This window comes from Eulemur rufifrons, chromosome 20 (assembly GCF_041146395.1).
Source record: "Eulemur rufifrons isolate Redbay chromosome 20, OSU_ERuf_1, whole genome shotgun sequence".
Taxonomy (NCBI): Eukaryota; Metazoa; Chordata; class Mammalia; order Primates; family Lemuridae; genus Eulemur; species Eulemur rufifrons.
Genome location: NC_091002.1, coordinates 9,637,980 through 9,655,352, shown reverse-complemented (window position 1 = coordinate 9,655,352; position 17,373 = coordinate 9,637,980). Strand labels below are relative to the sequence as shown.

At 44.6% G+C, this 17,373-nt stretch overlaps 2 protein-coding genes across 4 annotated transcripts in view; one reads left to right on the top strand and one right to left on the bottom strand.

Moving 5' to 3' along the window:
- The window catches only part of GINS1 (GINS complex subunit 1), a 28,915-nt gene extending 27,316 nt beyond the window's left edge, over positions 1 to 1,599 (bottom strand). For all 3 annotated transcript variants that reach the window (XM_069496214.1, XM_069496215.1, XM_069496216.1), the window contains exon 1: positions 1,525 to 1,599. In XM_069496214.1, coding sequence (XP_069352315.1) covers positions 1,525 to 1,599 — 75 coding nt within the window. The remainder of the gene's footprint in view (positions 1 to 1,524) is intronic.
- A 2,128-nt stretch (positions 1,600 to 3,727) lies between these two features.
- The window catches only part of ABHD12 (abhydrolase domain containing 12, lysophospholipase), a 68,050-nt gene continuing 54,404 nt past the window's right edge, over positions 3,728 to 17,373 (top strand). Inside the window, exon 1 of the mRNA XM_069495646.1 lies at positions 3,728 to 4,067. Coding sequence (XP_069351747.1) covers positions 3,877 to 4,067 — 191 coding nt within the window. The 5' untranslated portion in view covers positions 3,728 to 3,876. The remainder of the gene's footprint in view (positions 4,068 to 17,373) is intronic.

Genomic DNA, 17,373 nt, shown 5'->3' with positions numbered 1-17,373 from the left:
CAAAACTCATCACCTTCCGGAATATACGCTTCCTCTTCCTGAAGTCTGATGTTGTTTACTGTTACCTGAGAATCCTTCCAGCACCCGACCCCTCCCTCTCATTCATTACCCACCCATCTTCTGTCTGAAAAGTCACAAGTCCTGTTTGTCACATGTCTCTAAAACACAGACACTGATCTCAGTGCCACTAATCTGATGAAGTTTGGGCCACACACATCTCTCACCTGGTCTATCAACCACCCACTAGCCATATTCCATCCCCGTTTTTTCTTCTCTTCAATCCATTCCCCATACTGCTGCCATAGTTATCCTTAAAACACAAAAATTACCCTATCACTCCCACCACCCCGTGTAAGCTTCCAAAATGCCTTACAAGTGAATATCAAACTCTTCTGAGCTGCAAGCCACCTTCATAGCTTCCCCACACATCCTGTCGATCACCCTTTCCATGTGTCTTTGTGTTGTGGCATCTTTTGGCTGGGATGCTTCACTCTTTTCTCAGAGTGGTGACTTCATCTCTGAGGATGATAAGGCTCAAAAATATCCTTCTTGGCCTCAGCTCACACAGGTGTTTCTCCTTTGTGTCTACATCTCTTTGGTATCGTTTATCACGCTGCACTCTATCACCTGTCTTCATGCCCCTCTCCCAACAGAATGTGTTCTGGCATCCAAACAGTGGCTGCTCTATAATAGGAGTAGTGAAATACAGAATTTAGAGTGCAGGCTCTGGAGCTAGAGTGCCAGGGTTCAAATCCTAGCTTTACTTCTTACTGGCTGTGTCATCTTAGGCAAGATACTTAAATTTCCCCAAGCCTATATGTACATAGCTGGAAAAAATGGGAAACAATGGTTTAAAACTCAAAGGGTTATTATAAAGACAAGAGATAATGTAGGTCAATTGCTAAGCACCCTGTCTAGGGTAGCAGTAATAGAAAAGTAAGAATAATTATAATAGGAATAGTAGCAGCAGCAACAGCAGTAGAAATAATATTAACAGCTAACACCGACTCAGCTCTTACTGTACGTCATTGTTCAGGGACCCTTACAAACACCCACTTAGCCCTCACCATTCCATGAGGTAGGTACTATTATCATCCACTCCTCCCCCATTTTTGCATATGTGAAAACTAAGAACACAGAAAGCTTTGGGTAACTGCCTCAAAGTCCCAGTACGGAGCCAGAATCCCAGTCTGGTTCCAGAGGCCTGGCTTTTAATCACCACACGTCGCTGCCTGAGTGAACAATAAATGCTAATTATCAGGCAACCAATAAATGGTTAAACAAAGAAACAAGACTATATACACAGGAAATTCACCAAATCGCTAGGTGATATAAGCATGAATGCTTTTTATTCGCTCCTATATTTTGTTTGCCGCGTTCCAGAATTTTTGTTCTGGACCTCAAAGCTGAGAAAGTGCGAAAGTAAACCCTGCAGGGGAGGCCACCCCCGCCCCCAGACCCTCCCCTAAAACTCCGCTCCTCAAGCCCCCCCCCAAGCCGTATCCATCTACCCTGCCCCCTCACATTGAAGGCAGGCAGCTGCCCTTCGGGAGCGCGGTGCAGCTCGCGGACCAACTCCATGGCCTTTTCGCAGAACATGGCACAGTCGTCCTGCTCCCGCGGCCTCGCCAACCGCCAGCTGTCACAACGAAATGGTCACGGGGCTCTTAGCCACTGCGCTCCTACGGATCTCAGATCTGCAGCTGCAGCGGCTCGCCTCCGCCACTGCTCCGCGCTTTGGCGCCAAACAGGCCGAACCAATAGGAACTCGCTGCCGGTATCGCGGCCTACGGCTGCCGAAAAGAGACATTTGCTTCCGCAGCGCAGCTTCAGCACTAGACGGGCGGGGTGAGAGGGGTGCTTCCCGGGCGAGGTCCCTCCTCGCTGGGCAGAGGGCCCCTAGCGGAGGTACTGGTTAGAGTTCCAGGTGGTCGGTTAGACCACTGCGCTGAGCACAATGGGGGATAAATGCACGCCCGCAGCTTCCTTTTTCTTCTTTGATTCATTTTCGTTCATGTGCAGAGGGGCACTTGGAGGTTAAGAAGGAAGGCCCAGAGACCTGATGTGCATTGATGTTATGACGCAGCGTTTCGTTTTAGTTTTGCAGTGCAGATTGTTTGCTTGATATTAAAGAGAAACCATCTTTTATTTGGTACCTCCTGTATGGTACGAACTGCGACATATATTTCATTTAACTCACAACTTATCCCTAAAGGTGATTATTAAGACCCAGTACTGATAAGGAAACAGAAGTTAGGTAACTTACCCAAGGTCACACAGCTCTAAAGTGATTAGACCCTGTACTTAGGCTTTCCAACTCCACAGTACCACTCTTTGACTTTAAAACAGTCATTTAAAAATATTTGTAATATCTATCCTAGACTAACATGAATTCACTAGGCATTTTCTTGCCTAAATGATTATGGAAAATCATAAAGATTCTATATGATTCTAACCATATAGAAGCAAACATAGGAATCACTGCTATAGAAACAATTTGTTTTATTCGGCTATTTTTTAAAAAGCAATGTTAATTTCTAAAAAGCAGTATTGGATTCATTCTAGCTAACCCTAGAAACTATGTTGCTCTTTTGCGAGTATAGATACAGTAGATATGTTATCTGAGAAATGTTGAGTGGCGTTTCCTTTTCATTTCTACAGTAAGGAATAATTTAGCTGGTGTTTTTTATCAAGTACACAATTTCATATTGGACCACGCTGCAGGATCGTGATTCAAAGACCAGCATCCACAACCCTCTTCAGCCATACACCTCGTTAATTTCAGCCCAGATGCAAAGTTCCTTAATGACCCTGAGACTCACTTCCTTACCTGTAAAATGGGGACAATAGCACCACCTCTGAGGAGTTGTGATGATTCATTTTCTGCAAATATTTATGAAGTGCCTACTATGAGCCAGATATTGCTCTAGAGGCACTGGAAGATAAAGCAGCAAATTAGTCATTTCCCTCAGAATCTACATTCCAGTGTAGGAAAACAGCAATACACAGACACAGATACATTGATGAAGAATATATTGGTGATATGGTGATAATTGCTTTATAGAAACCTAAAATCTAATACAGGTTTTTATAAAGTAAATTGTTTCTACAGTTCACTTTTCATATGTTCGGACAAAAAGAAAAAACTAAATACCTATACATTTGTTTCTAATTAAAAGTTAATTAGCTGAAAGCATTTTTTAAAAGTACGGTCCTTGTGGGAAAGTTTAAATCATTTACCCGGAATTGTGATTTCCTATGTTTTTCGTTTCGTTCTATGAACGCTTCTGAGGTTTTCAGTGTGAGGAGAGCCAGAAGCCCCCGCTGGGAGTGGAGCAAGCCGGCTCTGCGCTGCTGCTCTGGCTTGCTGGGTGGCCCCTTTGTGGCCCTCCCCGTGTTCTCACCCTTCGGGCCACTCAAGTGGGACGCGAAGCGGCCGCGTGTGCTCACGACACTGAGCACCCTGGCGAAGGCAGCCCCCAAACCCCCAAGACCCCGGGGGCCCGTAGACCCCTGCACAGCCAGACCCACTGCCCAGCCCTGCCCTGCGGCTGCCGCGCGGCGGCTTCTCTTGCCCTCCTCCAAGATGGCTGCCCGCCGGCGCCTGCGGCTTGGGGCTAGCTCCCCGCGGAGCCCACGGGAGGCGGCCGGGGGCGGGGCCGGGGCGGGAGCCCAGCGCTGATTGGCGTGCGCGGCTAACCGGCCCCCGCGCTGGGCCGTAGCGGGCGCCGCGGCCTGGGGCTGGGATGTAAGGAGCTGCGGGCTCCGTGCTCCCGGCTCCGCGCGGCGCCGGTGGCGGCTGTGAGAGGCGGTGACTGCGGGGCGGGCGGGCGAAGCCAGCGGGCGCGGTCGGCGGCCGGCCCTGTCGGCTGCGGGATGAGGAAGCGGACCGAGCCCGTCACTTTGGAGCATGAGCGCTGCGCCGCCTCGGACTCGTCCTCCTCCGGCTCGGCGGCCGCGGTGCTGGACGCCGACTGCCGCCTGAAGCAGAACCTACGCCTGGCGGGCAAGGGGCCGGCCGAGCCGCGCTGCGCAGCCGACGCGGGCATGAAGCGGGCGCTGGGCAGGTGAGACACCGCGCAGGGAGCGGGGCGGGCCCCCTCACCTGGCCTGCAGGTGCTACCCGCAGGAAGCCCCCGAGCCTCCACCTCCTCCTCTTGTTAGCCGCCTGCAGGGGCACCCCCCACCTGGCCCCCATCCCCCGGTGTCCTCCTCTGTCTCTTCTCCAGACCTTTTCCTGTCTCTTGGCCCGCAAGTAGCCCCCGGCCCGCGGCCCTTCCCCCAGGCACCAGCCCTCTGGAGCGCTCTTCCCTCCCGCTAGTGTCCTGGCCCTCCGCGCCCTCTACTCGCATACCCAGCCTCGCATCCCTGCGCTTTCGCTGGTGGGGGCCCTTTCAGCAAGGGATTCGGAGAGGCGTCATGACCTCGCGTGGGAGAGTAGGGCAGGGGGCCAGGAGTCCTTGGGGAGGTCCCCGGACGCCCGGCACGTCCGAGGTGGGAGCCCTGGGAGCGCTGGGCCCACTCGGGTCTTCTGCTTCGCTTTGGGCCCAAAACCGAGCGTATAAGCGAGCGCCCCTGTTGACGGGGTTGGCGCGTGCGGAAGCTTACTAGTACCCTGGTCTCTCCCTTCGGGATTCTCCCCGGGCAGCTGGTTGTCAGAAGTAGCATCACCACTCAGAACTGCTGGACCTTTGGTTTGCAGTGTTCAAAGGAAGGGAAGGGTGCACCGCGTCCTCAGCTGTCGTGTGCTGTGCAGGTAGCTTGTGGCGCCTGAAATCTACCCGTATGAGTTTGTCTCCTTGGGAATCACTGGTAGATCCCTGAAGTCATTTGGTTACTTGTGTTCTCCCTTTGGGTAGGAGATGAATGTGTTTACCTAAAGCTGATTTCAAAATTGAGATAGGAGCATATTTCACAGGGACAAATTTCTCTCCCTGTCTGCTGCTCTCTTAATTATCTGGCTGCTCAACATATTCATGGCAATTTTGAAGCCTGATATTTCATGATGTTTTAAGAAGTTAGTATATGTAATGTTCTCAGGTGTTATAACAGAATCATTTTCATTTTTGGGGGGGCTCAACTCGAATGGCCACGTAAGTGTAAAATATCTATCCAAACAGTCCCTAAAGAAAATACATTCAGCTTTATTGCTTAAAAGATCATGAAATTAATCTATAGGTGCTTCTAAGACAGTGGTTCTCAATCCTGCCAGAAGGGCAGGGACGGACCGTTTTGTTTTTGTATGTGCGTAAAATTATCTAGCAACTGATCAATATCTTTTTGTGAAACTAATCTGTTCTCTTACTCTGAAAAGTTTTATCTGCAGTAAAAACTAATAATTAGCTTTAATGGACTTTCTCCAGGCTTGACATAACACTTAGATAAGTTGGAAAATTCTGCCTTTGAAAAAATCAAATTGTTAGGCACAATAATTTTGGGGGAAGCAGTGCTGGCCTGGCACCTTCCTTGAAAGATGTACTGTATTAAAATGACCTAATAAATTTTTATTTTTGTGTTGGGGACAGAGAAGTTCCAGTGGTGCCCATATCTTTTGGATAAACAAATGGCTGTTAGGGGAATAAAAAGCAAAACAGAGGGAAGGAAGGCCAAATTTGTGTTACCCCTTGGCTTCCGTCCCTTTTGCCTTCCCCAGACATTCTTGTGCTCTGTTCTCTCCTTCACTCAGGCTCTGCTGTGCTGTCACCTTCTCAGACCTTCCCAGACCAGCCTGTCCCAGTTTATCTTATCACTTACCTGGCATTATAATTATTGCATGCCTACTTGTTGACTTGCTTTACTCCTGTCTTCTCCTCAATGAGAATGGAAGCGCCATGAGAACAGAGATGTTGTTTTCTCTCCCTCTTTATCTCCAGTGCCTGACACAGAGTAGGTGGTAGAAAATGCTTTTTGAATGAACGTATATCTGTAGAATAAATTTTCAGAAGTGGAATTGCTGAATCAAGGGGTGTACATTTATAGCTTTGAAAGGTAAACCCAAATTACCCTCCAAAGAAGTTGCACTGGTTTGTACTCCCACCACCTGTGTAAGTTGCATACCCTCCCCCCGACTAATACTGTATATTACCACTTTTTTTGTATTACCACTTTTGTGTGTGTGTTTTTTTTTTAAGACAAGATCTTGCTCTGCTGCCCAGGCTTGAGTGCGGTAGTGCCATCATAGCTCGCTATAGCCTGGAACTCCTGGGCTTAAACAATCCTCCTGCCTCAGCCTCTCCAAAAGCTAGGACTATAGGCATGCCACCATGCTTGGCTATTTTTCAAGTTTTTTGTGGCGAGGGGGGTCTTGCTATGTTGCCCAGGCTGGTCTTGAACTCCTGGCCTCAAGTGATCCTCCCACCTCAGCCTCCCAAAGTGCTGACATTACAGGTGTGAGCCACCATGCCTTACCACATATTTTGACCTTTGTGTGAGTGATGAAAATGGTATCTGATTTGTAGCTTTAATTTGTACTACTTGTTAGGTGGCATTTTGGTGTATTTTTATAAGCCTGTAGTGTACTTTTACAGTTACTTACGTCTTTTATGACCCTCCTTTGGGTCCTCCTACACATATTTTTAAACTCTTTATTGTGGATATTTTCAAATATACAGAAGTAGAGAAGACATTATAAATGTCGTCTTCTTGTGTATATATCACTTAGTTTCAGCAGTTTTCAATGTTTATCCAATCTTGAATCATCTATCCCTCCTCTCCTCCATTTTTTGTAGGGTAGGGGACTTGAATATTTTAAAACAAAAAATTTCATCCATAAATACTTCACAGTGTGTTTTGAATAAGGCCTTTTGAAATATATATAACCCTGATGCTATTATCATATCTATCAAAATCAACACAATTTATTATCTAAATATTATATCATATGTAGTCCATATGCACATTTCCCAAATGTTCTCAAATGTCTTTTTTATAGTTATATTTGGAAATCCTGTATATTTCTTAAATTTACTTCTAGTTTTACCTTTTTTGTTATTGAAAATAGGATCCTTTATTACATATTCTTATTAGTTGTATTTAGTAATACTCTTAGTATTTGTTGTTGTGGTGGTTGTTTTTAAGAGAGACAGAGACAGGGTCTTACTCTATCTCCCAGGCTGAAAAGTGCAGTGGTGCGATCATAGTTCACTGCAACTTCAAACTCCTGTGCTCAAGCAATCCTCCTGCCTCAGACTCTAGAGGGGCTGGGACTACAGGCATGTGCCACCACATCTGGCTAATTTTTTTCATTTTTTGTTGAGACGGAATCTCACTGTGTTTCCCAGACTGGTATCAAACTCCAACCTCAGTCTCCCAAAGTGCCGAGATTACAGGCATGAGCCACCATGCCCAGCTCTATTTGTAGTAATTTTATGACTCAAAATTTAATTAATCCTATCATTTCTAATAGTTTTTGCAGTTGGTTCTCTTGAGTTTTCTAGGTATACTATTATGTCAGCTGCAAACAATAAGAATTTTGTCCCGTGTTTTCTTATTTTTATGTCTCTTGTTTCATTCTGTTTTCTGATTGCATTGCATTTCCAGAACAAAGTTAAATAATAGGGCCGACACTGGGTACCCTTGTCTAGTTCCTGACTTTGATGAGAATGCTTTTTGCGTTTTTGTCATTAAGTGCCATGGTAGTTATTTCATTAAGGGATTTGTTGCTTGTGTTCTTTTTTTAATCAAAAATGGTGGTTGAATTTTTTGAAATGCCATTTTATGTGGAATGATCATAGAGATTTTCTCCTTTGACCTGTTAATATATTGAGTTATAGTAATAGATTTATATTATCAAATCATCATTGTACTCTTGGGATGAATTTGGTATTGTATAGCCATATTGTTTTTATTAATTTTTTATTTAGAAATTTTATATCATTTGTTAGCATAGTCTATAATTTTCTTTTTTAATGCTATTTTTATCAAGTTGTTTTAGTATTTTCTATAGCTTTATAAAAGTTTTCTCTCTCAGATTTAGCCAGTTTAAATACTTCTGAAATTATTTGTTTCTTTAAAATTTGGTAGAATTCCCCTGTAAAACTGTCTAAGCCTGGTGCTTTTTTAAAATATAGCACTCTGATAACTATTACAGTTTCTTCTAAGTCATTGGCCTGTTTAGGTTTGCTGTCTCTTTCCACATTCAATTTTGGTGATTTATGTGTTCATAGAAAATCATCCATTTAATTCAGCTTTTTTTCTCTGTATCTGGGGCTGTTTCCCTAGTCTTGTTCCCTATTTTGTGTACTTAGGCTTTCCTCCCCTTTTTTTCCTTATTTAGGCTAGCCAAGGATATATCTTATATGTACACATACACTGAAGTTAAAATATATATGTATATATATAGTCCCCCTGGGCCCAAGGAAATATTTGCTGGTGGTTCTGGGAGACCAGGGGGATGGTGAGGGCTGTGAAGTGGAGAGGACATGTTCTGTGTGAAGGAGCAGCAGCCACCCCACCCTGTCTTGTTGCTTCCTGGCAGGAATGTGGCCCCAGAGTGGCCAGATCTTCCAGTCTTTCCAGAAAAGAGGAGCTGGTTTTTTGTTTGTCATGGGTTTTTTTTGTTTGTTTGTTTGTGTGTACATGTGCATGTGTATCGTTTTTGGCATTTTTTTTTTTTTTTAATTTCTGGGCTAAAGGGTAATTTTTAAAGGTAAATATTTATCTAATTCATGTATCAACTCTGTACTCCTTGAGAAGGGGAACTAGATATTAGTTTTGCTTTGCGCAATGTCTGGTTTGAGGAGGTGCTGGGCAAATGAGGGACTTTATGGGCCTTTCACAAAATCCTCAGGAACATGCTTTGAAGGCAGTCTAGTTTGGACCCTGAGCAGGGAGTCATGAGATGTACAAGGCCTATGTGTCTTAGTCAATTAGTCTATCCTTCTGGTCCCAACCCGCAGGCCAGATGTGCTGAATTGACAGAGATCAGTGGGCTACATGGGAGGTTTTGTAGTCAGCTTACCCTCACGTGAAATACCAAAGAACATAGTCATCACCCTTGGTTCTTCCTTGGCTCGAAGGAAGGACTTCATCCAAGGCTGCTAATGGCTTCACCATAACCGAGAAGGGCAGCTGGCTGAGGTTGATGCCTGTCTCCTTCAACGTCAGCCTTCCTGACGTTTAACATCAAGCTCACCCTCCAAGCGTGTCTGTGTGGTATGTCTTTACTCTTACTTTACAGATTAGGAAGATGAGAGTGAGTTCTGAGCTAGCTTTTGTGGTTAAAGTCTGCTTTGTCTATCTCCCTTCTTGTTCCACTCAGCCCAGAGTACAGTCTGTGCCAGGCCTGTGACAAGAAATGGGGTAGGCTTTGTTTATGGCACCTGAGCTGCAGCCCCAAGCTGGGTCTGCCTCTTCTCGACTTGGTGGATCTTGTCTCAGCCACACTCCAGCCAGGGACCTGGAACACTGGGTGCTTCACCACTGCCTCCGGCTTTGCTGGGGCTCTGTGTCCTGTATCTCCGCTTGGTTCCCAGTTCCTTTCAGCCGACACATACCCTCCCTTCCCAAGGGAGTGTCTGCCTTCTGCACTGACTTTGGCAGATAGATCTGAACTGTGGGAGATCTTTGAGCAGGCTGAAAGCTCCTGGGACACTCTCATGGAGGCAGTCTTGGAAAGAGGCATGAAAGGTGGCTCACCTTGTCAGGTTTACAGTGATGGAGACAGGACCCCATTCCAGACTCCTGCTCCTCTTCCCATTGATGCATTTTTCCTTCCACAGTGAAATCTGCAGGGAAAATGTTTATTGAAATATAATCTTGAAAGCTGACAGATTAAATCAATACTCTTCACCCAGGGATGATGCCATAGAACGTAGGTTTTGATGTGTTTGTGCTTTGCCAGAGGCTCTTTCAGCATGGAGAGTGGGTAAGTCATTTGTCTCATACTAAACTGAGGGCCAGGGTCTGGAGTGTCAGCCAGGACAGAGGGAGCCAAACAACACAGGGAAGAAGGGGAGCCAGGATGCCTGGGCTCGAATGTCTCATCAGCAGAAGGACGTCCTATTTCAACTTGGCCCCCATTGTAGTATGATTTAGTACTGGAAAGGAGAGCTTGCATGGAGAATGGGGGCTCAAGTGAGTATTTTCAGATTCTGTGGCTTGGGATGAGCTTTCCAAGTTCATTTCTTCACCTGTGATATGGGGATAACAGTGTCTTCCCTGTAGGATTGTGGTGAGGCCCAGGTGTGTGAGAAGTTCCTGGGACACGGTGAGCATACGGTAGTGTGAACACCTCTTCTTATTATCACTAATATTATGAGATGAGAATACTGAGGAAGCTGTGTTAGCTCACGTCAAGAAGGATTTACTCTTCCTTCCTTTTTCTGCCCCCAAACTATTTTAGTTTGGCTTCTCAGCCAGTCATTGTGCATATAGAGTCTATCTGATCAGTTAACATATCTGTTGGTATTAGAGCATTTTTAACAGTACTGTTGGACATTCAACACTTTTTTTGAGTCATTCATTTAACAGAGTTTGAGTACCTGTTATGTCCAATAACACTTGTGAATGCTGAGGCTACAGCAGTGCTCCGGTGGACTTTATGTTCTGTGAGGGGAGACAGATAACCAAGAAATACATGATGTGTCAGGTGCTCAGGGTGTGAAGGGGGAGCATAGAGCCAGTAAAGGAGCCACTACGGATGAGGCCCCATGGTGGTGTATGCACAGTCTGTGTGGGCAGGAGGCCCTTCTCAGGGGAACATGTGAATGGAAACTACTGGCAGCTTTAAAGCAGAGGAATGGCATGACATGATGTATGTGTCACCCGTCACCCTGACTGTGATGAGAACAGTCTGAGGGTTGGGAGAGCAGGGAGACCAGCTAGGGGCTGCGGGAGTCATCCAGTCAAGAAAGGGTTGACAGGGGCTTGGGCCAGGGCAGTAGCCATGGAGATGAATGTTAGGAGCCAAGAGGGAGATACACGAAGCCTCAGGTGTAGCAAAATGCAGTTTATTTGAGCATCTGGGTGCAGATGGGTTGAGGCCAAAAAGAGCACCCACTCCAGGAAGGGGAGAGCAGTGGGTTTTATAGGAGGTTTGAATGGAAGTTTAGGGAGGGTGAAATTTTTGTGTTTTTTTTTTTTAAACTGAACATTTTTATTTTAAAATTAAGGGCTTAAAATGTGAAAAATATAAAATGTGAATACTGAAATATAAAATGTTGATATATAATGTATATTATCCTAATCAAACACTTCTCCTAGTTTAGTTTAAAAAATAATATATGTATGCATGCATATGTGTATACACATGTGCGTACATATTTTTTTTTAATTTCAGGAAATTATGGGGGTACAAACATTTTGGTTACATGTTATGACTTTGCCATATGCCAACCATGATTTGAGACATGCCCTTTCCCCTCCTACAATGCTCACCACGTCCATTAGTTGTGAGTTTGCCCACCCCAAACCCCCCTACCCCCAAAGGATATTATTTCTGTGAGAGCACCTTAGTGTTGATCAGTCAGTGCCAGTTTGATGGCGAGTACATGTGGAGCCTATTCTTCCATTCTTGTGATACCTCACTTCAGAGGATGGGCTCAAGCTCTATCCAGGAAAACATAAGAGGTGCTAGATCACTGTCCTTTTTTTGTAATTGAGTAATATTCCCTTGTATACATATACCAAATTTTATTAATCCACTCATGGATTGACGGGCACTTGGGTTGTTTCCATATCCTTGCAATAGTGAATTGTGCTGCCATAAACATTCGAGTGCAGATGTCTTTATTATAGAATGACTTTTGTTCCTTTGGTTAGATGCCTAGTAGTCACACAGGTGAAATTTTTTCAGTTCCACAGCTGTCTGTGATCAGAGTTAGATTTACAGCCTCCGGACTGCTGCGGCTATTGTTTCACAAGCCTTATGATCACTAAGTTTTCCATTACCTGCATTCAGTCCTATACATACTTTCCAGGTTCCCACCCTGAGCAAGCCTAACAGTAGGAAGACCCATGGAATTCTGCATTCACAAATTATTTTCTGAGCAACTGGAAGCATGGAGTTGCCAGGTTCTGAGATGGGGACGATCGTGGAAAGAGCAGGTGCTTTGGAGTGGGGGAAGTAACAAGTGTGATGGAATGGGGAGTAGGAGATATAGTTCAGGGGAGAGATTAGGGCCTGTATCTGACTGCAGCTGCCACCGGGTGGTGCCTAGAGCCCCGGGCGGTTCAGGACAGAGAAGGAGTTAGAAGGTCTGGGCAGCGAGTTAGGAGCAGAGCCAGGGAAAGGTATGAGGCAGCTTCATAAAGAAAGCCTGTGCTGAGATCTGCGCAACTGGAGTTGGTGACGTGGAGAGCAGTGTTGGTGGCAGGGACTTATTGGAGTGGTGGAGGCAAGCGCCTGATGGAGAGGGCTCAAGGGAGAAGTGGAGAGAGAGAATTCAGAAAGCTTTTCTAAGGAGTTTTTGCTATAAAGGGGAAAAGATGGGGACGGGGGGGAGGTAGCTGGAGGGGGAGATTTTTCTGATCAGTGATATTAATAGAACATACTGGTGTGCTCCTGGGGATAATCCAAGAGAGGGGAAGACTGGTGTGTGGAACGCAGTGAGAACAGGACCCAGTGCCTCAAGGCAGAGTGGAAGGGCTCCCCTCAAACTGGAAGGATGGCTGAGGATGCGGGAAAAGGCATGGGTAGGTTGGTAGACTTGTGGGTGGAGGCATGTGCTGGTTCTCTTCTGGGTGCTTCTGCAGTCCCTATGAAATAAGCAGCAAGGCCATTGCTAGAAGGGAACAGGGAAAGCGTGGTGCTAGGGGCTTCTGCCTTTCAGTTCCCTACCCGGGCTCAGTCTGAGCCCTCTATCCTCAACTGAATCAGAATCTTCCTATCATATTTGCTAAATTCTCATTAGCATCCAGAATCATACTGCTTAGCAGGGAATCTTTCTGAGATGTCATATTTTAAAAATGGAAATCGTTTTAGCTGTGACTTGCTGTGTCTGAGGAGGTGGCATGTTCTGCATGGCTGAGTGCTACCCTGCTCTGGGAGGCCTGAACGGGAGGCCAGCAGCCTCACAAGGGCCTGGCACACATCCTGGCTCGGGGGGCTTAGGGCCGGGCTTGAGGTGGAGGTGGAAGAAAGGTCCACCTGATCTGAGGTCAAAATAGAGTGATTAGGTAGGACCAAGGCAGAATTCTTACCTCTCAGGGTTTACTGATGCACAAATTGCTATGTTTCTTCACTGTTAAATAGAATTGGTCTTGAGATGATACTTGTGGGCTTAGTTGTCTTAATTATATGTGATCTATTTACCAGGTATGGAAATGTCCTGGTGGGGGGAAATAAGGGGAGCGTGCAGATGGGCGTCAGTGTGGGAGAATTTGAGAAGATTTAGGACTCTTCAGTTTGTACAGATGAAGGTAGAGAAGGGCTACCAGTGAAGGAATACATGCAAATCTCAGGGGTGCTGAAATTTAGGATTTGTTCTTGAAGCTTGAAAGATGTTACACTGAGAGCCTTAGGGTAAAGAAAAGAAAGTCCAAATTGTCTTCCTTTCTTATTAGACTGGTGGAATCTCTACATCAGATTTGGATAGATTGACTGAACTATTCATAATGGGAAGGTAAAGGGAAGGCAAAAACTTTCAGGGTTGAAGCCAGTCATTTTAGGTCCCTAGAAGAGATATGGCTTTTAACTTTCAATTGTTCTCTTCTAATAACATGTACAACAGCTATGTCCCACCGTTTCATCCTGGACCTGTGCCATTCCTGGTCCTGGAATATCACATTGCTCCTGCCTGAAAGTGGCCACGTAAATGTCAGGTGTCCATAGGTTATTTTATTCAGCAGTTACTGTGCTCCTGTTTGTTGCATGCTCTACTGGGCACTGGATGTAAAGATGCAAGAAGGCAGTACCTGTCCTCATGGAGTTGGTTGTCTATCTGTTTTTACGCTTGGCAGCCATCAGCTTTTGCACCCCAATGTTTTGATGATGCCTATGGCAAAGTGAAAAGATAGGGGTGGCAGGAAATGATTAGCCTGCTATCTTATTCATGCTTTCTTAAACACTCATTAGTTGCTCTGATATTTTTATGTAATGATTTATCTTCAGAGTATCTGCTGTGGTTTGAATCTGTCTCCCAAAAGTTCATGTGTTGGAAACTTGATCCTCAATGCAGCAGTGTTGAGAGGTGAGACATTTGGGAGGTGATTGGGTCATGAGGGCTCTGCCTTCATGAATGGATTGAACCATTCATGGATTAATGGATTATTGAGAATCGGTCTGTTATAAAAGCCAGTTTGGCCATCTCTTGTGAGTCCCCTCGCTATGTGATACTCTGCGGCCTCAGGACTGTATAGAGAATCCCTACTCACAAGAAAGCCCTCACCTGATACAGCCCCTCAGCCTTGGACTTCCTAGCCTCCAGAACTGTAAGAAATAAATATATTTTCTTTATGAATTACCCAGTCTTAGGTACTCAGTTATAGCAACAGAAAATGGATTAAGACAGTATCTCATCTTTTAGCCTCTCACTTCATTGACAGGATATAATGCAAAATATATCACTGGCCAACTGAGCTATCTAGAGATATAAGAAAAATTCCCACAGTTTAGGGACATAGGACACTTTGGCAAGGCACATCATGGCAGAACGTACAGGAAGGAAAAAAAGACTGCCATCATTCTAGGACATTTGATACTTGGCTTAGAGCTCCAGAAAAAAGAGACTCTTACATTAATACCGGCCAGCTGGGAGCCTGCCAGTGCAGTGCCGGGGCCTCAAGAGAAAACTGAAAGAAATTCTTCAGGGCCCAGGGAGGGATCTCCAGGTGTGAAGTCACCCCGGGAGATGCCATTACCATGGTGAAAGGCAGCCTCTGAGGAGGGTCCATCTCTCTCTCACTCCATTCCTCTTTCAAACAGTTTAACTTTTTTTTTTTCTGATTCCAAAGTAATAAAATGTCTTAATAAAAATTTAAAACAGAGAAAGATAATACAGAAAGTGAAACTCCTTCTCAATAATTACTATTAGTGTGGTCTGTCTTGAGAGTATTGCTTGCATGTTCTTCCATTCATTTTACAAATACGTTCTTTTCATTCAGTTAGCCTTTGCTGAGGGCGAGGGGATGTGGATAAAGCATTGCTTGAGAGTGGGACAAGTCCCAGTCCATGTGGATCTTACATTCTCATGAAAGAGAAACACAGCAAAAATGGTAGCATGTAATATACAGTACAATTTCAAGGGGTGGTAAAGTGCTATAAAGAAAAATAAAGCCAGGTAGGAAATGTGGTCGTGTGTAAAGCACTTAAAAACAAGCTGTATCACAGTGGTACAATATTTTGTTTCTGCCAGGAAAATAAAGCCTTCTCACAGTAGGACACCCAGCTGTTCAACTCTGCCAACAAAATCCTCATGATTTTTTGTTTTCTTCTTTGGGAACAAAGAGACATTTGTGGATTGCTCTTGTGTATTTTATTAAAGCCTTAAAGTTTTCAATTCTGGACAGTGAAATTGTTCTCAATGATGACCGTGTTCAGATAAGATTTTGAAGACTATTGTTACGATTTTCCACCTAAAAACTAAGAAGAATTTAATCCAACTATTGATCTTGGGGAATGAATCTCAACTTTACTCATTTGTTCCTTCTGAGAGAATATAATGAAATAAAATAGAACATTTTTCCTCAACAGTTTTGATGGTTACAGTAATAGAGGAATTAGTGAAAAGTGCAATTATAGACATATTTAAAAAGAAATATAGAACTTCCACTTCTGGCCAAGATGGAGTAACAAGGGATTGAATTCACCCTGAAATAAGCTAAACAGCAGCAACAACAAAAACAGAGAAGATACATGAAACAAAATTTGTTTTCAAAACATGTGGCACCAGGCAACAAGGGACAGTAACCTCTGAGAGGTGGAAGACAAATGAAGTGAGCCCTACGATTGCCCTGGCTGACTACCTTGAGAGTTTCCACACCACAGCTCAGGGAGGGGGAAATTGAGCTGTGGAGCCTGGTGAGCTCCCTGAGTTGTGGATGTGGAGCTGAGAGGTTGCTAGAGTTCATAGGACAGAGTACCAGAGAGGAAAGAGCAGCAGAGTGAGAGAGATCCTGGGGTCTGCAGCAGGTCCCCCTTAATCACTCAGGAGAGCACTGCTCTGCACTTGTGTGTGAGGAACTATCTGAGGCTGGGGAAAGGACTACTCGAAAAGATTAGAGGGAATAGAGGAAATAGTCCCTGTTCCCTACAGCAAGACCACGATCCACAGGAAAGAGCACTCAGGAATGTCATACTTAAGTAGTAGGAAATAATTAGCCATAGACTGAGCACTGCTCCATACCCACCTAACTAATCATAAAAGCAAGAACCAAAAGGATCAGTTTTTCATAATAACTGCAATGTGGAACAAGGCTCAGTAATATTAATAGGAATATAAAAATACCTAGCACCTAACAAAGTAAAATTCACAAGGTCTAGCATCCATTCAAAGATGGTCAGGTGTATGAGTTTGCTCAGGCTGCCATAACAAAGTAACACGGCCTGGTTGAATTAAATGACAGAAATTTATTTTCTCACAATTCTGGAGGCTACAAGTCCAAGATCAAGGTGTTAGCAGGGCTGGTTTCTTGTAAGGTCTCTCCCTTAGCTTGTAGATAACCACCTTCTCCCTGTGTCGTCGTATAGTCTTCCTTCTGTATGTCTCTTTCCAAATTTCTCCTATATGGATTAGTTATATTGGATTAGGGCCCACCCTGATGACCTCATTTTAATGTAATTATGTTTCTAAAGACCCTCTCTCCAAATACAGTCACATTCTGAGGTACTGGGGATTAGGACTTCAAGATATGAATTTTGGGGAACGTAATTCAACCCATAATGCCAGGCATGCAGAGAGGCAGGGAAATATGACCAGTAATGAGAATAACCAGTCAATAGAAGCCAACCCAGAACTCACACATGTTAGTGTTAGCAGAAAAGGACATTAAAACAGTTATTATAATTGTATTACATGTGTTCAAAAGTTGAGTCACAGAAGACATGAAAATTACCCAATTTGAATTTGTAAAGATGAAGACCACAATGTGTGAGGTGAAAGGGATTAATGGCAGATTAAACAACTGTAGAAGAAAAGATTCAACTATCCAACATGAAATGCAGAAATAAAAAGAATCAGAAACACACATAAAACCAGGTTCCATATTAATCACTTGATGAAAATGTTATGGGCCAGGTGCAGTGGTTCACAGAGGCTGAGGCAGGAGGATCGCTTGAGCCCTGGAGTTTGAGGTTGCTGTGAGCTAGGCTGATGCCACGGCACTGTATCCCGGGCAACAAAATAAGACTCTGTCACAAAAAAGAAAAAAAAAGAGAGAGGAAAGGGAGGAAGGAAATGTAACCAGAGGCTCCCAAGAACCTAACTTAGACTAGGA